Source organism: Lagopus muta, chromosome 8, assembly GCF_023343835.1.
Source record: "Lagopus muta isolate bLagMut1 chromosome 8, bLagMut1 primary, whole genome shotgun sequence".
NCBI lineage: Eukaryota > Metazoa > Chordata > Aves > Galliformes > Phasianidae > Lagopus > Lagopus muta.
Genome location: NC_064440.1, coordinates 24,938,208 through 24,960,531, shown reverse-complemented (window position 1 = coordinate 24,960,531; position 22,324 = coordinate 24,938,208). Strand labels below are relative to the sequence as shown.

General features: G+C 39.9%; 1 protein-coding gene across 1 annotated transcript in view; it reads left to right on the top strand.

The window, feature by feature from the left end:
* The window catches only part of PLEKHM3 (pleckstrin homology domain containing M3), a 78,158-nt gene that overhangs the window by 31,948 nt on the left and 23,886 nt on the right, over positions 1-22,324 (top strand). The window contains exon 5 of the mRNA XM_048953179.1: positions 8,110-8,173. Coding sequence (XP_048809136.1) covers positions 8,110-8,173 — 64 coding nt within the window. The remainder of the gene's footprint in view (positions 1-8,109; positions 8,174-22,324) is intronic.

The following is a 22,324-nucleotide window of genomic DNA, read 5'->3' as shown; positions in this document are numbered from 1 at the left end:
AGAGAAAAGGGAAGGAAAATAGGAAAAGAAGCAGAAGAAATCCTAGAAGTAGCTAACAGCTTACAGTAAAACAGTGGTCATCATTATTTATAATAGTTTGTTTTCACCTATTGCTCCTCCAGGTTTTAAACTTCTTATATTTACAAGGGGGGAAAAAAAAAAAAAGAAAACTAGTGTTGTCTAAGAGGAGAAATAAGGCCCCTCACTGGTGCATATCAGCAGTGTTCCTTGGGGATTGGTCTGCTGAGGATACCAGCCAGTTGGTGAGCACCCTGTTTTACAAGAGATGTTGTTACGCCTGGAATGTTAAGACCATCACTTCAACATTGCAACAGAAGTAATTTGCCTCAAATATCTTTAACAAGTTCTCACTTGTTTTGGTTGCCTTGCTTGGGTGGATTCTGTTCAGAAGTGTACAAGACAAAACCTGGAACCAACATTGATTTACTACAAGTGGAGCTATACAAATCCCACCAGAGCTTCCAAGGTAGATGAATAAATGGCACAAGCAAACAAGATTACATCAATGAAGTGGATAGGTAGCAAAGAGCAAGAATCCCCAAGTCTATTGAATGATTAGATTATTCTGTGAATGGTGCGTTGTTCTGGTTTTACTTCTTTTCCTTTCAGGGTGTGAAACAAGCTAACTGTGTTCCTATGCCGTAGTCTGTCTTCCTCTGTTCTTGTCGTTGTTGAAGGCTCTTGTGGGCAAAGGCCTGCTAGAGTGACTTTTTTTTTTTTTTTTGGGTGGCCTTCTGGTACTTCCATGTCTACTGTAGGGTCGTGTAACCTAGGTTTACTTTGGAGCACACTCTAAGCTCTCTTTTCTCTGAACGACACACCTGAACTTGCAGTGTTGGTAGCCCAGATGTTATAGACAGATGGCAGTGGAAGGAGGCAAGATACTCTGCAACAGATTATGCAGTACGCTAGTGCTCATTCTAATGTCCTCTGTTGTTCTGTGTATGGTGGTGAGAAACTAAATGGAAAATCTTCCCCGAGATCTGGGTATGTTGCATGGTGTGTTATAAGAAAGCCAGATTAGAGCTTGCAGTTGCAGAAGGAAGTTAAAGGTACACCTCCAGTGCTGCACCCCCATGGTCCTGGCTGAGCCTGCTGGTTTGTCAGCACAAAACGGAACAAACCCAGATTCAGCTATGCTGAACAATAGAGTCCTGTCACTTCCTACAGTGTGGTCTTAGACATATCACTTCTGACACAAGGATAGATTATTTTCAAAATATTTGTGTGGCACTTGGAGAACCTGTCTAAACACATCACAAAATTCCTGATTGATCTTATGCAATCACTATACAACCAAATACCTCACATATGTGAAGCTGGGGCTATGTCATGTTGTCTTTCAGACCAAGAACAACAGAAGGTCGTTAAGTCATATTCAGACTGTCAAAAGAGAGCGTTTTTCACCATTTTCTCTGCACCGGGTAAGCCATTTGGAGAGTGGAAAATTCCAAAGCAAGGGAACAAAGACACAGCTTGTGAAAGCAATTGACTGTAAAAAGAAAATTTGAGAAGGAGAGCAAGAAAAGGATGTGATTTCGTAGCACAGAGCTATGAGTTAAGTGAAAAAAGGAAATATATTGCTCAGGTGATTAGGAGAAGAGAGGGAGAGAAATACATTCAAAGAAGATATCTGGATATTCTGAGAGGATAAGACCATTTAGTTTTAAGACCAAATGACACCTGAAAGGAAGAAAGAATGAGAAAGCACAGAGAAGAATGCTTGTGCCACTATTTTATGTAGATACTGTGTGTATGTGATCATTGCACTAGCTAAAATGAAGCATGCTTGGAGCTCTTACAAACAAACCACCTCTTTGTTTCAATTCTTTTTGTTTGTTTGTTTGTTTTGAAGAAGTAACTGTGTTTGTGGGCTTCTTTTAAGTTAACACCCTAAAAATACATTTGACTGAAATTGTGGAGGGCTCAGTATGAAGTTAAAGTAGATCTTGAGCTTTCATTTCAACTTTCTGGAGCAACAAGACTGCTGGCAGAGCAGCCGCAGGCAGAAGGCAGTACTGCAATCTGTTTAAGTCAAGGGTAAACTGAAAGCACACAAGGCAGTGCTCTACCGTTGTAAGCATCCAGCTGAGGTGTGTGCTGGGAGAGATGAGATATATTTTTCCAGTGTATATTCAGGTTCATGTTAGCATTTTCTGGTCTAGGGGTACATCTGCACTTCCTTGTCAAACAGATCAGTAGTACTAGATTTCTCTCAAAATTGTAGTTTTCCTTCTCTTTTTGAGACTAGATTACTTTTAAAAATAATATACTGATTTAAAAAGAAGTTCATGTTGCTTGTGGAAACTGCATTAAATATTATTTGTGCCATTGTCATTGCAGTGTTTTTATATCAGAACTTACAGTAGGGAACTTCAAGGATTTTTCTCCAACTTGATTTCAAAATTATTTTCAAGCTATTTTGAATTCGAGATGAAAATTGTCTCTAACTAGTTCTCTGCATCCTGCTTTTAGTACTGATGATAGTTGGTTCCTGAGTTTGATCTGTAGTAATTCTTTCCTTTCACAATTTTACCTTAACCTTACTGAAATAACCACAGAGGAGAGAGACTTACTACACTGCATTTTTGCTGGAAGTTTATTTCCTGATTTGGGATTGCTGACGAAAGATTAGCTGGTTTAGGAATGCTCACGGGGAATTTCATAACAACATGAAAAATTACTTTACCTGGACATGCTTGGTAATCAATCTAGCACTTAGTGTGGGTTGAAATTATTTAGAGAACGGCTGTTCCCAGAAGAGTTCCCTTGTGAAATTGAAATGGTTCAGAAGTGTTTTTTTTTTTTTTTTTTTTTAAACCAAAACCCTAGATTGGGGGGGGGAAAGCAACAGACAACAATCTAGCGTAAATACCTCAAGAAGTAAATCATTAATACCTTATAAATTTTACTACTATTTTAATTTTCTTAATTTATTCTTAGCTTTTGACAGCTGAATCAGCAGGTTTCCCAGGACCCTATTTCCCTGAGTAACTTTTCTGACTGGAAAGTTGGGGTTCTTTCTCCCAGTGTACTCCTAGGAGCTGGGATTGCTAAGGAAAAGCAATATAGCAGAAGCCTGAATAAAAATATAAGAAATAGCAATGCAAGTAAAACATTCTACTTTTTCTCCCTCATCTTTGTTGCTGTTCTGTAACTTAAATTAACAGACCCATGTATTTGAATTCACTGTCGAGTTACTTATATCCCTCTCCTCTGCTTAAAGTAATTCTGAAAAGTTTGAGGTGCGGTGAAAGAGATAACAGAACCAGCTTCTCCTACCTGCCTGCTGCATGCACATTCACAGCTGACAGAGGTGCACAAGCAAGGGTTTAAGAGGTTCTGTTGCCTCTTGTCTAGGGGATAAAAAATGTGTTCAATGTAGCAGGAATGGTGGAAATCAGAGTGTGCTGGCTTGCCTGCTAGTGCAGTAACTTAAAAGTAAATGGGTGGTGGTGTAAGTCACAGGGCCAGCCTACAGACAGTGCTGTCTGAGGAAATGGACTTGGTATCTGGGGTGCTGTGCCAGCTGTGGGTGTAGCAGTTTCCTGCAGAGGGGTGGAGGAACTTCTGAATGTGGCAGCGTGCTAGACTGGTGCATCTGCATCTCCCATGAATCAGAGCGCAACCATGCAAATCTCAACCTGGCCAAACAAGATGCTCCTGGCTGGTACATGAAATCATGGTGCCAGCTTCCCCTTTCCTCCCTGCCCCAATCTCCATTTTCAGCAGGCTTTTTGGTACAAAAGAAACTTGACTGTGCCCACCAGCCAGCTAACTTGATTTCTTTTGATTGTGGTATAAAAAGAAGAGTTCACTTTCCTTATCACATTTGCACTTTGGTTATAGTGTCAGGCTTGAGCAGATTAATTAGTTGAAGCTTTAGCCAAGCTGTCGGGGTATTTAACCCACTGGAGAAAAATGACCCAAGCTGATGATAAACAGGCTTTAAATGCAGAGCAATTACTTAGTGCTAACAAAGCACCATGACTACACACTTTGTCCAAATGCAAAAAGCAAAGCCTTATCGGTGATTCTGTTTGCAGGAGGACACTAAAAGATAACCTTTGTTTGTGCAAATACTTACATGATAAGATCCTCTGAAAGGAAACAGTTGAAATTTCAAGTTCTATCTTGCCTGAAGGCTGATATATATCAAACAAGAAATAATAATAATCGCAATCTGAGAATGCTTAATTCTCTGTGTTAGTTGGACCCGAAGTCTCAGAATGGTAAGTTTCTTTCCTGCTCACATTGATTGCTCTCTTTGCTAGCACGTTACAATAAAGCAATTAAAAGACCTTTAACCAACAGGACTTTGGATTTCATTGTTTGTGGGGATTGGCAAAGCTAAAGGGCTGGTTGGCATTGAACTTAGTTTGTTCACTGCAGACTTAATTCTGACTGGTAGCCAGGGTTTACAGCACTGCAATCCTGTGACTCATAACTGTTCTGTTTTGCATCAGTGATGAAACTGGGCTGGCAGTTTCCAAACCTCGTGAAAGCTTAGGAGGTGCTTTTAGTGGGACGTGCACTCAATACCATTTGCTTCTCAGGGGTCACAGGTCACATTCTGAAGCAGCAAAAGTTTGGGTTTTTATTGTGATGAGTCCTAACATCTTGCATTTGACCTCTGCCTAGCTCACTCTGAGTTTTTTCTGTGCCTTAAGATTTGACTGAAAGGACACTGTTTATTGAATGCTTTTAATTGACTTTAGGAAAAAAAAAAAATCAATGTCTCATAGAGCATCAATCAAAAGATTTACAGAGTGGACGTATTTTCTTTTGCTTTCAAATGACTTGCAAGAGATTTCCCATTTGGTGTTTGTAAAGGACCTTTATGTCAAAAGAAAAACTTAAAATACCAAATGCAAACACATGTTTTGGTCTTTTCAGTCAGAGGATTTAAATTAACCCAAGCGTGTTCAAAGCGCCTTCTGTGAAAAGCAGAGATGTATTTTCTAGTGAATTGTTTCTGAGTGTAGTTACCCCATTCTACTCTGCAGTCCATGTTACAATTTTAAGCACAGATGTGATTCTAGGCTGATTTGGATGCTATGTAATACTTTGTCCAGATGCTAATGCAGTGGCACACTGATTGTGTGAGTCCCATCTCACCTGCAGTACTCTGATGTCTGGTTTCCTGTGTTCAATTTCAATTACTGTTGGCAGAAGGATGAAGATGAAAGACTTGAAGTCTGCATGAGAAGAAGTATCTTGAGACAAGAAGGGAGAGACACTGAATTATTAAATTATTCCTATGTGCCCTTACTGCAAAATATGTTACAGTCATGTCCCTAGATTTAGAGAACGTTTATGGAAGACCTCTGGAAATGCTGGATGTTATTCATTTTCTTGTTCACTGGATTGTTTAGTGTGGATTTCCTGCCCCAACTGATTTACCTGCATTTTGTAGGTTGTTTTCTTTTAAATATGCATTTGTGTCTGGTATTCTAGTGCCTTTTGCGCTTCTCCACCTACTAGAGGTGTAGGTGTTCTCCACCCACTAGAGGCTGACAATGCTGGTGATAAGCGTGTATTTTGGAGCAATGCCTTCCCAAGTTGCAACAATTGCTCTGAAAGTAATAATGTCTTCCACTTTATTATTTTGGCCTACAGTGTCAGAGGCAGATGCTGGTGGTATGACAGCAAAAGTTGAACCTTCTCATCAATATTCCGTAACATTTTGTTGCTCAGCTCACAACAGGTGAGGTGAAGGCACGTAATTTATATTTTAAGAGATCAGGGACTGAGCTTTTAGACTATTGAAGTGTTTTCATGTTTGTTCTCAACTTTGGCGGACCATAGGAAGATTGCACATCTGAAACCATATCAGCACTACTTACTAAGCGCTTTTTAATGCCTCAGTTTCCAGATCACAGGAAAGTATTCCTTTAGTGTCATTTACGTGTGTGTTTCTGTGCCTTACATTAGGCTGAGAGAGTAGTGCCAACTTCTGTTCCTGGAAGTAGGTTGGGAAGGAATGACGAGTGCTGGATGCTGGGTCTGCAGAGTTATTGCTGCACACATGTTTCAGGAGGGGAGGTGGATGTGAGGAGAGGTGTCACCAGGGCCTGTGCTGGCTGAGACCTTTGGCAATGGCCATCACTTGATCCTTAGTTTGCTCTTCGTCAGCATGCTTTTTAGAAGTTACAATTTGCAGGAAATAAAATGCAGTCCTTGAAGGCAGGGGAACATGATGTTAGTCACTGATATTAGTCATTGACAGTTTCTGCCTTGTGGGCTATTCAGGCTACAGACTTTCTGTAGCCTAGAAAAGGAAATCTTTCATTAGCTAATTATTTTCCTTAGCAGTACTGTAAGGGCGTCAGCAAATAATACACTTCCTGGCAAAGCTATCATGCTGTTTAGTGCCTGTGTGTGATCAGGAGAGAATAAAGAGGAAATTTTAATGAGATAAATTGTATGAGAGCTGAAGAATACTAAAGGCTTTGAAATGCTGCTCAGAGTTAAGTCTTAGCAATCAATTTTAATAATCTTCTACATGTAAATGAGGAATCTAAGTGTCACATGTTGTCTGATACCTGGATTTTTGACTGGTTTCTAGCTATCTTTGACACTGTGCCAAGTATTTAATGAAGGCATGATGCAACAGAGCCACTGAAACACATTCACTTCTGATTGAAGCAATGGCACAGTATACAGAACTGTAAGGGGAAAATGCACTGGGCTAGTGAAACAGCAGCTGAGAAACAGCTGGATAGGGGAGATGTGCTTAGTGAGTTAAGAAAGAGCAGGGCATAATCTTGCTCCAGAAGAGTGCCATGAAATAGGCAGCGCCCAGTTGTCAGTGCCTTGCTTGCAGAACTCTTTCCTTCCCACTCCAACAAAGATTAGGTTTTTTTTCCAAAAACACAAAAAGGGTGGCAGGATTTCTTACTGCTCACTTTAACAGCAGTGAAAAGTCCTAATCCTTCTAAGACAGCTTTGAAAGCATCACCTTAAAATAGTTGTTTAAGGCACCTGATAAGCAGGATGAAACAGGGTGCTTCCATTATTTGTGAGATTCAGTGTTTTGTCAAAGATTGCTGTTGATGCTATTAGGCCTGCTGAATTGTGATTGAGCTAATTATGTTCCAGTTTCTAAAATCTCTTGAGTTCCTGTGTACTTTGTCATTAGTTTCATATTATCATCAAATTCATATCGATCTTTCAGTATCTTGACAGTTTCTTTTTGTTCATGTCCGGTGGACTTTCTGTTCATTCAGTTCTACCACTGCAAACTGATCTTCATCAGATCTTTGTTCATGTGTTAAACAAGATCAGTAATTTGGTTTCTGTGTTACCTGAAAACTATGTGATTGTCATGATTGTAGCTAGGAAATTCTTCTCTAAACAATAGATATTGTAAAGTAGTTGCTATTCTACATATGTTTGGTTTCTTTTCTTTTTTCCGGAAGAGTGATGTGATTATCTTCTCAATGGAATGCCTAAGCATGGTGTTAAGTTTGTCCTAGGCAGATGGGAAATAAAGCTGGTTAGCTGCTTGTGCCTCTTGTTTGCACAAAGGTAGACATTTTAATTAGATACTTTTTCCAACAGATGCATGGGTTTTCATAAACTTTTCTTGCTAATATCCACTTGACTTCACAAAGTTGATTTTCTCTGTACTCTTACTTGAACTCCATTGTTCATTTTATTAGAAGTCATTCTAAGGACATCTGTTTCAGTTTCTGTAATTTAGCTTTATTGCACATGTTTGTCAGACAATAGTCAATGGTCCTGCTTGAACCCATGTTTTATGTAAGAAAAATACAACTTTCTCAAATAAGTCTTTGTAAAGTTTATTCCAATACAGATTTTCTGTGTACAAAAGGGAATCTATATCAGTCAGTTTTATGGGGAAAACGTGTAGGCAAATGACACTGGTGTGGTATTCATTCTCATTGTGGAAATTGTGGAGTAGTTGTGTCCTTGAGGAATGTTGAGAAGTAGTTAATGACAAATTCTCTTGCTAATGCCTTTGTTCTGCAGTCTCTTGGGGAAGGGAAGAAATCTTTGAGTTTCCCAGTCAAAAAACCCTATATTTTAGAAGCATTTCAGTGCATCAGTTCTTCTCTTTTTCAGGATCTTTCCAAGAGAGTATCTTCTTCAGCAAATCCATCTTTATTCTCTGGCGGACCTCCAGCAGGTAAGTTCATTCATTAATTCTACTTTTCTCTTACCACCTTCTTCAATGCTAATTGTGTATTCCCACTTCAAGTTAACCAAAATGTAAGTTGCTTTACTTTAAAGCGATCTCTGTGGTATATAGTTTGATATAAAAGTGGGCTAACAGGGCATTGGTTAGTATTGAGAGAGAAAATGTAGGGCTGCAGTGTTGAAATAGAACTGGAAATAGGCCACAAGAGAAAACTTTGCTGGGAGAAATTTTCATCTGAAGCTCAACTGGAGACGAGTAGTGACAAGTAGTATTTACTTTTTTGCTTGAAAGAGTAGTTCTTTAGGAATTTGAGTTTGTACAGTCCCTAGTGCAACCTGCCTATTAAGTAAGTCTGCTAGGTATTACAACAATACTAAAAAGGGGGAAAAAAATGTTCATCAAGCACACTACAAAGTCAGGCAGTGTTACTATGACCGTGGAAGAGATAATGCACCAACAAAATGTGTCTTTGTGTTGGTGTTGATTGAGCTAAGTGAACAGCTTGCAATGCATCTGCCTGAACAGCAGAATTCTGTCACATACAAGATTAAACAAGAAGAAAGAACTGAAAAGGACAGGGAGTCCAAGGTGAATGTGCTGCCATGTTTAGATACACAGTGAAGGAAGCAATGAGGTAAGATTTGCTAGCTGACCAAGGCACCATCTGCTTCTATGCTGTTATCAGTGACATGTAAAACATGTTATTTTAAGCTTCTTCCACTGATAATTCACTTGTCCAATCTTACCATTTCTTCAGGGTAACAGGCAGTATAGTCAGTTTGAGGTGTTTGGTTGATTTCTTAAATTGATGTAGTTCAAATTGCCCTCAGAGCTGGAAACTACAGAGCCACAGATTCTGCAGGTTTTTTGTTGGCTGGTGAAGTCGTGGAATTGAAATGATTCCATATATAAAATAAAAAGGCTAGTCATCCAAAGCAAATTTCTACATCCTTTCAGCATGTTCTGCTATCATCTCTAATAATCAAGGCATGAAATAGCAAGCTACTTAACTCCAGAGCTGCAGTCTCCCTGGTGGGCCTGTCTATTAGCCCCCAGCGCTTTGTAAGCTGCTTAATCAGTTTCCAACACTGGTAGTAGATGTTTTAGAAGCAATCAGCAGCTTATCGAGCACCCTGTGGGAGGGATGGAGGGTAGAAGTCTCGATTCATTCATTGATTTAGCAGTTCCCTTTAGTATGTTTCTTTGTGTTTATTTGTGTTTGCAAAACGCCTTCTCTTCCCCTGAGGGCCCAAGCCCCAGATTTATCATGTTTAGAGGCAGTATAATTTGATTACCATTTCTACTGGGGTTGGTTAAATTGGATTTACCTTTTAATCTAGCCATATCCTTGATGTCAGCCTAGAAAGGGTTTTTCACATTTCAGCATCTACAGGTTTGAATTCCCATTATCTGTTTTTGTCAAAATGTAACCAACTTGGAAAGAGGTTGGAAGGCCCTGGTGAGAGAAATACAAGACCCTGCTGTGTCCCCCACTTTGGCCCTTCCTGCTGCTTTCTCCATATGGCTCATCATTTTCCATTCAGCTGCAGTTGAGTTGGGGTGTTTTTTAATCCTAAAAGTTTTCTCTCCTTTTGATTCCTCTACTGCCTATTTCTTCATATCCACGAGCTGCTTTTACACTGTGTCCTGCTGTCATGTATATTGTGTGTGTTTGGAGAATTAACTAAAAGTTTTATTAAAGATTAATGGAAAGATAAAGCATGGTGAGTGAATTAGAAAAGCAGAGAGGGGTAATCTGCAGATATAAGCAACCTTTACCTTGGTTAGTCACAGCTCAATTCTTATTTGTTTCCTAGCCAGATTCTCTTTACAGATCCTGGAAAACAAGCAGTCATTTTCAACCAAGCAGCTGTATTTTAGAAATGGGCTAAGGATCTGTTCTCAGGTACTAAAAAAAAGTTGGAGGTGTCAGATGATCAAGCATCATACTGTGTTACTTTAAAAGGAAACAATTTAAATCTCCATGCCTAGATGTTATGGGTGTGGCAAAGTACCTACTGGTGAGAATGGTTGTAATTTGGATCCGGTTGTCCAGGGCTCTACTAGGGAAGACCTTAACTGAGATTCAAAACTGAGGGAGAAAAAAAATAGACAAGATGTCATCAGTTTTGGAAACTTGCCTGACTCTCAAGTGAGGAGGTACTTTTTGTAATGGCAGGTGTGAGTAGGACCCTACCAGAGGCAGTAGGTGATATTCTTTATTTGTGTATGTGTGTTTATTTAAAATAGAGAAAAACACACATGCACCCCAGCAATGTTGCATTGCAAACCAGCATCCTAGTGACTACAGCAAAGCTTATAGCAAGTCCATCCATGGACACTCTCATGGGGAATTTATTCTTAGCTTCTTCTTGTTCTTGTTGTCATTTTAGGCATTAGCAGCTGAGATAACTAAGTAGATGCATACAGATTTAATGAGCAGAAACTGAGTGTGACAGCTTTCCTATTCTATCCCATTGGTACACTTTTATTTTTCTTTACAGCCCTCCCTATGATTACCTCTCCAAAGAATCATTTGTTCTGTGTCACTGCTTAGCCTGCTGCTAAAACATCACTGCTTCCCTGTTAGCCAGTTTATTTCAGAGCTATTCCAATCAACTAATACTTTAAAGAAGATAACCTCCAGTTGATAGGAAACAAGACTTCACTCTTCTTCAAATTACTGTCTTTAGCAGACGATAATAGACTAAGAAAAACAATTCTTCTTGCTTATGTGCAGTATAGTCCATCGCAAACCTACTGGATGTTGGGAACTTATTCTCTGCTGCTGTTGCTAATGTCCACTGGGTTTCTGGACGTGTGAAGGCGATGCGTGCAAATTGGAATTCAAAAGTATCTGTTCATTTTCTGTGGGTTGGAACTATTTTTGGTGACGCTGACAGATTTTACACTGCTAAACACTGAATTATACAGGAACTGACTCAGGCAAGAATATTGCATTTCTTAGGAAAACTAATTATTGCTATTTAAACTGGATTCCAGATTAGTGGAGCTTTACAAGTAGAAGATTTGAAGTGCTAATTGTGACGAGCTTGAAGTTCAGGTGCTTAATCCACACAGAACAACTAATATGTCATGCCTGTTCTTCATGTTAAATAGTAAAATGTGCATGTTTACAGTGTTTAATGCCACATTCTTCTTCACACTAGAAAATCTTTTCTTTGTGGAAATGATTTCATCCCAGTTAAACTACCATGAAAAGGTATGGTAAAATAAGGGTCACTGTAACAATAAATATGACTGGATGTCAGGGATGGCAATGTTGAGTGAGATCTGAGATTTGAAAAGATAAAGATACATTTACACAAAAATAATTAGGAAAATATATTTGAAGTTACAGAGCATGGGAATTTAAAATGATGAGTTGAATTGAACTGTATTGAACCACTGTAAATATATTTAGTCAAAATATCAGCAGTTTTCATTTTGAAGTGAATTGATCTAAATGATATTAAAGTCATTTTCATTCTGAATTTTTTTTTATCCATAAAAGGACTTAGTGTAGTAATGATTTATCCATTTTTATATCATGGATTAATTAATCCATTAGCATTTAATTGAAGTATCAATTTAATTCACATCAACTTTCCTGACTGTCTTGCTTTGGATGAACGCACAGATATTGTGAAGAACTAGGGGGAGGAAGAGTGGACAGTAGTTGCATTGTAATGCAGCACAGGTTGTGCAGTGAATATGAGATGGGTGTAAAAATCTTTAATGGAAATGCTTCTTTGCAGCATACACAATGAGAATGAGGAACTTTTTGCCACAGTAATATTACCAAGGCCAGAAGTTCATAATCTTTGAGAGGATTAAGTATCCATAATGAGAATGTCCACTGTTGCACTACTTAAGGTAAAAAGATTATAAGGTTTCAGAATAGACACTTTACTTGTTGAGGGGATTAGGGAGATGTCTGTCAATAGGAAAGACATACCAGTGATTTCATCTTTCTTTGACATACTAGTAGAGATTACAGCATCTGATAGGGCTTTGAACAAAGTGAAAAATTGGTCTACAGAAGCATTTCCAATATAAAAATCTTAATGTTTCTGTTCAATAATTTCAATCACTTAAGTGAAGCTTACATTGCACCTAATTTGAGTTTAGCATATTGTTAGAAAAGGATTAGAAAGTCTTAGAAGAACCAAGAAGTGGTTAGGACTGGTGTACTTTTTCAAGCTTTTAACCTGTCCTGTACTTATTTCATACATCCTTTACGGGTGGGAAATCTGTGTGCTTTCTGTTTTCCTAGACTGAGATGGAGGAAGTTGGTGATGCTTTTTGTAGCATTTTGGAAAAAAAACTGCTTGATAGATTGTAATGAACCAGGTCTGTGCTACAAAGTTTTGATAACACAGCAGTTTCTTCCAGGGAAGTGATAGGAAGTGGTACCTAACAGGCCTGTGCTAGTGAAAGCCAGTAGCATGCATGTGGCTGCACTGATTGGCAAAACTGGGTTTTGGGCAAAATACTTTGGGGTTGGTTAGAATTGTTCCTGGAATAGGTGCATGGCAAAAACAAACACACACACTTAATGGATATAGCTGTATTTACAAAGTACTAGTGCAAACTCAGTTACCTATATGAGAAAGTGTCTTGCTGGCATCATTTGTTTCATTCAGTGAATCAATATAAGATGTATCAGCTTAAACATGTATTTACCAAAAAGACTTACCCATGTAGCTGTACCAGCAGATCCTTCTAAGTTTAGACAAGCCCTCACTTTGCTTGAGGGGCAGGAGGTGGCAAATGAGAAGGGGAATTAAGGTTTTGTCAGACTTGGCTATGCAATCCTGCTGAGATGGCTGAAAATTTGGCTTTCACAGTTTTCTGTGGGAGTTCAGTGAGCTCAGCAAGGGCAGCAAAATGCAAGGCACCTCTCTGTCATAACTTCCGTAGTTCACTATCCAGCATGGTAGTGAAAATGTTAGCTTTATGTCTCCAACCTCCTGAACAAAATGTTTGATGCAGTATGTGGAATGGATGCATGTCCTGTGATGTGTTTTGCAGTACTCATCTGAACACGGGCTTAGAGACATTGCTGAGAGTAGAGCTGGCTTAAAGCAGTGGTGGGTTTTAATTGATGTGTCTGGTACAGCTCCTGCACTTAAATATTTGGTGGGCAGGAGACAAGAGAGAGAAGTTTGTGTGGTGAAGTGAGAAACATATGCATTGCTGAATTCATCTGTGCATTTGTCTAGTTCATTCTGAGGCATAGGTGATAAGGTCTCTGTGCTGTCAGCTTTCTCTGAGACAGGACATTTGTAGTTGGATTAAGGTAAGGTGGGTCTCACTTTCCTATATAGATGTTTAAAATAATCATCCTGGACAGGATATAAATAAAGGGAGGGAAAACAGTTTTGGAAGGGTAGTCTATCTGGCCTATTTTAAGTGTATCTTAGGATGGAAACAGCCTGCTTCCCTCTACTGCAATTGAAGAGAACTGGGAATCACTGTTCAGCTCAGATTTACATCTTAGAGTCATTTGCTGGTGTCACAGCAAGCGTATTGAGCAGTTTATTTACATAAAAATTGTGAGTCACCTAGATGGTTTTGTACTTGAGCTATGTAAACTCTTGCATCTTGGACTGTAACAGCATAATGTTAATGGCTACGTTTATGCCCTTATTTTTAGACCTGTGCCTTTATGATTGTCATAATTTCATTAGCAGAAGAATATGAAAATAATCCTAGAGTGGCAAAAATGACACAGTGTGTATTTCCATAGCTATTAAAATGCCTGCTAGCAAAATAGCAGTTATACAGTTTGTATGCTTTTCCTGTGGCTTCTTTATCACTCATTTCTGTCACTCCTTGGAGTTTGCTAGCACTGAGTCACCTTTCAGCAGAACAGGAAACGTTTCAGTTTAGCTGATAGTCCAGGTGTGTATGTAATTCCACAAGCTGCTGACAGCTTGGCTTACAATTAGTGGTAATGGCAAGGGTTTTACTGGCATTTCCTTTTTACCACAGTACTTTTGGGGAAAGCAGTTGTCATTGAGAATGGCCCGTGGTCAGGTGGAGAGCGTGGCAGAGCCGGCCAGGCTTATGGGGCAGTGTTTGGGCAGGTGGCAACCAGAGGGATGAGTTCATCCGAGTTTAATTAGGTGTGTTAAAGACTTGGAGGGGAAGCGTGGGCATATAGCAAGTTTGCTAATAGATATTTTTCATATGAGATATAGGTTTGCAGCTGCTTGAGAGCAGAATTTTCAGCAAGCTTTATTAAATACATGTGATGCTTTCCACATGAATATGACATTTGTGCCACTTGTATTATGTGTAGCTTTCTAGTGTGGAACTGTTTAAAACAGCTCTGCAGTGGTACCAGTGGATTGCAAGAGCCTCTGAGATATCCAGAGTTCTTTTAATTATTTTAAGCTCCTAGAAGAGGAAATAATAATATACACTGCCTCTTTTCCAGTACTTGTTGATACAGACTGTTTTTTTTTTTAATTTTTGTTTAGTTTTCCTCCTTACTGTGGGGAATGAAAGGCCCCAGTATTGTAGATCAGTCTAACCTCATTGCTGTACTTCTCATAAAATATCTGTTCAGAGAGGCAGCTGGGCATATTCCAAGAAGTAACATCCCTAGAAATAATTTCTCAGAGAAAGAAAATGCTATCTCAGAGTTACCTACTTGGATGAAAAAGGGGTTTAAAAAGTCTGAATATAATTTGTACTAGCTGAGTTTTTTCAGGTAGTTCTAACAATTTTGTAAGGATTTTGATTTCTTGTTCTGAAATCATGAGAAGATTCCTCTCTAAAATGGCACTGATCCAGTCCAATGCAAAGCAGAAAAGTTTCTGGCTTTGTGATGTCATTCATGAAATGATGTCTTACTCAGTAGGAACGTAGATTAATGTCTCAGCACGCATGCCTGATGAGTCTTATTTAAAAAAAAGAAAAAAAAAAAAGAAAGGAATACATATACCTCTGCCTGAATGCATATTTGCTTGCGTGAGTATACAGTCACGTATGTTTTTTTAAGCTGCTTTCTGTTCTCTACCAGCCAAATTCCTGGTACTCTTTCAAGCTTGTTTGATTAAAACAGCCTTTAACCTTTGCTTGAATACCTGTTTCTTAAAACAACCTATAATTCATCCTTGCGACAAGATTAGGAGAACTTAGGGTGTGACAAAATTGACATGTAGGTGCCTGGAAACCTTGTGGGAAAGAGAAAGGGAAGAGGACTGAAGTGCTTTGAGTGCAAAAGCAGAACGTCTCTTTGCAGGGCTGGCTGGGGAGCTGGCACTGCCAATTTCCAGGCATGTTGTTTATACTGAGATAATTCCATCTTTCTCACTTGCCAACTTGAATTGAGAGACCTGCAGAAATTCAGAATTTTCTTCCTTTCTTTGAGGAGTAGAGGAGGGTTTGGAGGAACCCTGTCTCTACTTCCTGCTATAAATTCCTTTGGACTGATGGACAAACCTTGTGTATACCCAAGTTTGTTCCACTCTCTCAACCCAAGTAAGACTGTCTTTGCTTGTGCCTTTTCTCTAAATGTGCTTATCAGGTTAACATTTGCTCTTGAACTTGTTTTTGTTCTTCCTGCTCTTCCCTGTCTCTAAGAATTGTAGTGGCTAACTGGTGGAATATAATTTTAATGCCAAGTAAAAGTACAACATGTCAAGCAGTCCTGCTTGGAAAAACTGCTAACAGCAGATTTCTGCTGTCACTGCCTGCGGACTGCAAGGAAGTCAAAGCTAGTCAGTGCTTTCTGTTTATTCACATTCTCATTTCTGCTTCAATTTGATTTGTTTGGATTTTGTTTTGTTTTCCTTTGTGGTGTTCATCGCCAGGTTTCCTTTTGGGATGCTTTCTGACCTGTGTGAGCAACAAGTTAGCACAGCATAATGTATGGCTGTCCTACGTGTCTTTCTTTGTGTCAAGGCCAGCACTGGCAAAATAGTGGCGTGTGTGTCAGAGTCAGCACTTTGCACTGGTGTCAGCAGCTGGTCAACAGAGACCTTGGCCTCACTTGCTCCCGTCCATCCTGCTTTCACCCATGCTACTGGCTGAACAGGCGCTTGGGACAGCCAGGCATCTGCAAAGACTGTGTAAAGTGAAAAGGAAAGGAAGGGTGACACCAGAGTGGTGTCACCCTTACTACTGGGAGCTGGTATTGTGGCCTGTAGCATGGCTGTAGTAACCAAAGATGTGTTTTCAGTTAGCCTAGATCAAGTCAAACTGGGTCTGTATGCAACCAAAACATGGCATTTCCCCTCCCCATCCAGTTGGCTGCCCATTTTATGTTCAGTTCTAACCAGGCAGATCCCAAGCTGGAGCTGTGCTCTCCTGAGGTTACTGTTTTGTTCTGGTTTTATTTGTTTTACAGCAACACATAGATTCTAGTGTGCATGCACGCAAATATTAAGAAATCATTCTTCCCTTAAGTCACTTGCAATTTAAATAAACAAGGCAGGCAATCTGAAAGAGATGACTGGAAGTCAAAGTGGAGCAAGGAAACCTGATCAGACCTGTATATTACACAAAGATGGGGCAGAGCTGAGATCTGATATCTGCCTCCCTGGGGGTTTTACCTCATGATCATCCTTCCTCCTTTCATTTCCCTTTCCTCTAAACTAAAGATTAATTGTGCACTGAAATCATAACAAGAATTCAGAGTTAAGAATATGGTGAACGGAAGGGAAAAAATCCTCAAGGAAATTAACAGTCCAGGAGCATTGTCTGTTCCCTATGTGGAAATGGTCAGTAATTTCCCAGCCAGGGAATGTGTTTTCCCTTTCTCTGCTTTGCAGCTTTTGTTTATCCTTAGCTAAGCATATTCTAGCATTCTTGTCTCCAACTCAATGTTTTCATTCTGTCAATGGCAGAAGTACTGACTCTGCTGAAAGCTGTTAGAGAGTAGAGACTCCATTTTACCCTTGGCATTATAATGGCCAATCTCCGCACTTAATAAGTATGTAAAATACTTGTTCTACAGTTAGCTGAGGGGGAAGGCAAGCACTGTAGCCTTCCAGCACTCAAGTTACTCTTCTTCCAGGCATGCAACAAAGATCATTCATAAGAGAGAAGTGAATTCATCAGAAAATGCTTTCTGAATTGCACGGTATAAGAATTGGAAATAGAGCCTGAAACGAAGGCAGTTCACCACAGCAAAAAAGAGACCTGAGATGGGTAGTAGGAAAAGCTTTCTGGATGTTTTGAGTGTTGAGAATTGTGGAATCCCTGTGGTGAGAAGTTTTTAAGCAAGTCTGTCAGTTGGATGGGCTGTAGCAGGAAGAGTAAACTGGAGGTTTACATATCCAGCCCTATTTTCTTCAGTCATTGATAGTTCCTTCAAAAGCATATTTCTCATGTGCTCTGGAGGTGCTGGTGATTACTGGGTATTTAGTCCTCCTCCACAAAGCTCCCATCGATGGAATTTGGAGAGGGGTGAACACGGTGATGAATCTAAGCCATTCTGTTCTGAAGTTTTTTATTTTTTCATTCAGTGCAGGAAGTATGTTCTCTGTGATACTCAAGGCAAGGCTGAAGCTTACCTTGAGCTTGTTAGCAAATGCTGCATTAAAAACTAGCCGTCTGTGAAGGGATAAAAAGGAAACAACCAGGAACATGAAGAAATCTTGACTGTGGAAGATGGTGGAAAGCTGTGCACTGTTTGTTGACTACTCCTTCCAATAACTTCTGTCTTCCAGGCATTCTTGTGGCACTTACCCCAGTAATTAAAGGACTCTGTGTCCCTTCCGCATACGCAATTGGAGAGAGTGAATGAACTTCATGTCTACCACCCCTTCTGTTTTCTCTGTGCCTCTTGGCCTTTTCATGTCTCTTTGTGTTGCATAAGTGCCTCTTGGCAAATTGTCTCTGTGTTTCAGATAGAGGCAAGTGTGCGTCTGGCCTTGAGAAATAATCATAAATTTTATTCTGTCAGGAAGAGAGGCCAGGACAATCCAGTTGAGATTTGAACCTATAGTTCAAGGTGCTCTAGCAATTTCATATCACTTAACCCATCCCCTCCAGGCAACACTTATGTCTGACATGTAAATCGGACTGGAGGAATAAATGGAACAAATTGCTGGTGCTCCAGAGTAGGGTTATGAGGCAAACCTGTATCTTTAAAGAGAGGGCCTTCCAATAAACGTTATCTGCAGAGAAATACATCAGCTTCTACATAAGTAGTTAATGTTACTGCTTTGGTGTTGGCTTATAAAACAGCTTTATCGCCTCTATGACGATAATGATTAACAAGCTGATTTACGAGGGTGGGGTCACAAAGCCATTTGGTGAATTTAGCTTGTCTCACAGTGGCAGTGAGATCTGAGTTTTACAATGTTTTCATCACTTTAACTGGAATACTTAACCCCAATGGTAGGGCTTTTAGACAGAGGAGTAGCAACAGATACTGCTCTGTAACAAAGGTTTTCGTCCTGCATTTCTGATACATGAGGAAAATATAGGTCCAGTTCAGAGAGTTCTGTCTCTCTTCATGGTTTATTCATACATCCACAGTGTAGTGACGGTGTTCCTGGTGTCTGTGGTTGTTGGTTGTCCCTTCTGTCTAAGCTCACGGAATGTTACAGGGGTTTGTAGTTTTCCTCCTTGCTCTCAGACTGTAGAAAGTCTGTGTAAAATATCCTTCAGCTGATGATCTCCATTAACTTGCGTCTTAACATAAGAATTACTTTTTTAAACAACTTCTGATTTTGCTTTTATTATTGTATGTTGGAAATTACTTAGGCAAAAAAATATAAACAGTTACATTAATCCAGAAACCTTTGATGTGACACTTTCATCGTGGCGCTTTTTAGAATTCAGACTTCTTGGCCTTGGCAGTGTTACATACTGAGCAGAATATTATATCTGAAAGATCAGCAAGCTGCATCCCCTCTGCCACCTGTCTTGACACAGTCTTTATGTAGGTGATTGAAGATACTTACGATCTCCATGCTATGTAAGCATTTACTACACTTTTTTCTTTTTGAAAAGTTGGTAGAAATGCACGGACGGGATTGGAAGTTTGATGACTCTCACAGAAGTGCACATCATATGGACTCCTGCAGGGATGGAGGTCTTCCTCTTTACCTGTTACTACTTAGCGTGCATTGCTGAAAGGTGCCCTGCCCTCAAAGCAAACACACACTCCCTTGAGGAATGTCTGAAAACTGTACTGCTTTTTTTTCCTCTTCTCCAGAAAGTTCATCACGTCTGATAGATGGGAGAATTGATTTATGTGGCCATGATGCAAGGGCTGTTTATTTCTGTGGTCCTGGGCTAATAGGTGGGCAAGAGGTTACAGAGGCGGTACTTAAAGTGATAGTGCCTTATAGTTGACTCAGTTTTTCTTTTTTTTCCCCCCCTACCTCTAATTGAACTTACAGCCCTTGCAATATTATGTCTTTGGGAATAAAACAGGCTGAGTTTAGAGGGGACTTCCATCCTTATCTAATCAGCATTGATTGCTTTCCTGTGACACCCAGGCAGAAACTGCTATTACGTCTTTTCTAATTTAAATAACTGTCACTCAGGATCTGGAGCAAACTCTTAGCAAATTATTTTGCATTAGGGCTTTTTTGAATGCTTTTTTTTTTTTTTTTTTTGTCTTTTTCTGTTTTTGCAAAGAGAGTTCAGAAAGCTCTAAGTTTAGGTCACCATCTCTGAATTAGAAGGAATTTAGAGATTAATTCTGCCTCTGTACCTTGACCATTCACTTTCTTGGTTTGTTTAGTTTTTTTTTACTATGAAAATGTTCATATATTGCAACATTGTGCTCAGAACATTGCTCTTCTGTGGGATTAGTTTGTGCAACCCTCCTTCACGCAGGTAAGTATGTTCTCATACAAGCAATCTTTGTTGACCAAAAAGGGAAGTGACTTGATTCCACTCTGCTGTAATGGGCTGGTTTTTTTGCTCCCCTGTAGTGTATTGCAGGGTAGGAAAGTTAAGGTTGAGATTAGGGTTTCAGGGGTAGGGGCTCCAGACATGGACTTCTATTGGCGTTATGCTCAGCCTGGAAAGCTGGGATAAGAGAGGGAGTCAGGACAGAGCTTGGCATCTGCTGGGGAAAAGGGAACTGCCTCTGCTCTGGTGCAGGTCAGGCTTAGGGCTCAGAAAAATGTTGGGAAAGAAGGGGACAGGAATACCTGTGAAAAGTTGTCTCTTGGCAACAACCCTGTTGTATGCACGGTAGGTACTGAGGACAGTTTCTCTCCCTGAGGAGGATGTTGTGACCTACCCCATTCTTATTCTCTAAAAACAATGACTGCCTATTGTTTCTGAAAACATCATCTTGATGGAGCAAGGTACATTTAGTCTTTTCATAGGGGAGAATGAGGGAACCTCTAGGGGCTAGCAGCTCTCCTGGTAGTGAAACTTTGATCACACATTGCCCTCATGATCATGCTAATGTGATGTGTCCAAAGGGATTTCAATTTAAACAGTAGCCCCTACTGTCTTTCATCTTCTGTCTTCATGCTGAATCAGGAAAAACATGCCTGTGCATCGTGGTCAAGGCTCGTAGCCACTGCCAATACTGTCTGGCCTGCAAGCATTAAGCAGACCCTTTGTTTTCCCTCCTACCTCATTTATATAGAGCTTAATTGTGGTTTACACTGCTACCCTACCAACCAGTGCCACAAAGATATACACAAATTATTCAAATTATATCAAATTATTTTTATTTGTAAGTTTGCCTTGTATGGAAACCTGCTGTTCAGAATTCATCTAAAATAATTGTCCCAGCACCCTTTTGGCATGTTTTCAGATACTGTGAATCCCACTTTGATTTCTCACTCTGCTGCAGATGTGTCCCTGCCTTACCTCTTGCTTTCCAGTACCACCCAACCTTCTCCAGGACCTCAGCTTTCCTGACCTGCGTGCCAGAGGCTGGGCAGCAGAGCAGGTTGCTGCTTCTGTGGGCTCTCCTGGCTTTTCCTCTCCCATCTGTAGCAGTCCTATCACCTGCAGATATGCTCTCGCTGGTGGGATGCCTCCTTCAAAACATGGAGTTTGTCCTGTTTAGGATTGGAGATGAAATATGTGGTTAGCTGGTGTAAAAAAGCAGTGCCCATTTGCTGTGTCAAATTGTAAGTGCTTTGAGGGCAGGGCCCATCTTTTATGTATGTATGTGTGGGTGTGTATTTTCATACAATTCCTAACATGTGAGACATGAGTCTGTATCTGTAACGTGCAAAGCTACAGCAATAGCTCAGAAAAATGTTTTCCAGATCCTCCGAGGTAGATAGCAGTTCTAATTTGAATATGAGGGCTTTTCAGAGAGAAAACTTTGAGCCTGTGCCAAAGTATGTTACAGCAGTGGTAAGTTAACTGTAGAAGCATGGCTCTATGTTCAGAATCCTTTTGGGATGGGTTCCTTGACCAGTTTAGGGAGAAGAAGCTATGTTGCACCCTTCGTTGATTGATCATCTTTCATGCTCAATTTAGGATAATTATATTACTGCCTGTGCTAGAAATAATTTGGATTAGAAAACAGAGCTTACTCTTCGTGTGTGCTGCAGCATCTCTATACAGAAGAAAATCTGAACTCAGCAGCATTTCAGTTTGGTTTAAGCATGATGCTAGAGACAGAAAGTATTTTTAAGCCTTTGCAAGCACATTTTGGGACTGCATTAAGATAGAGGGTTATGTCAGTGAAATTTTTAGTTTCTGTTCCTATAGCCCACTATTAACTTACTAAGTTTTGCACTAAATTTCTGTACTGCTTTTGAGATATAACAGACTGTTCTACAGTGCATAGTATGTATGGTTTTACAGTTACTCTTAATGTTCTCTAGGTTTTGAAAATCCTAGGAACTTCACAGGATTGAGTGCAGTTTTGGGGAATGTCATTTGTGGGGCCAGCCATTTCCTTCTAGCTCAGATATTGAAAGGATTTGGACTCATAATTCTCATTAGATTAAATGAAGTTAGGTAATTTTGGAGACCTAAATTCTTTCTGAGTGTATCTGATAAACATGAGATATGGTAAAGAGGTGGGAGTATTGTGGTGGGATTGTGTGAATGGCAACATGTTGTGGTATGGATAAGTAGGATGTGGAACACAAGTACTAGCTCATTTTTGCTGCTCTGCTTTGGTCAGATCCAATACAGCTGTCTTCCAGGTGCACAGGCACTTCCTAGTGATGTGAAATT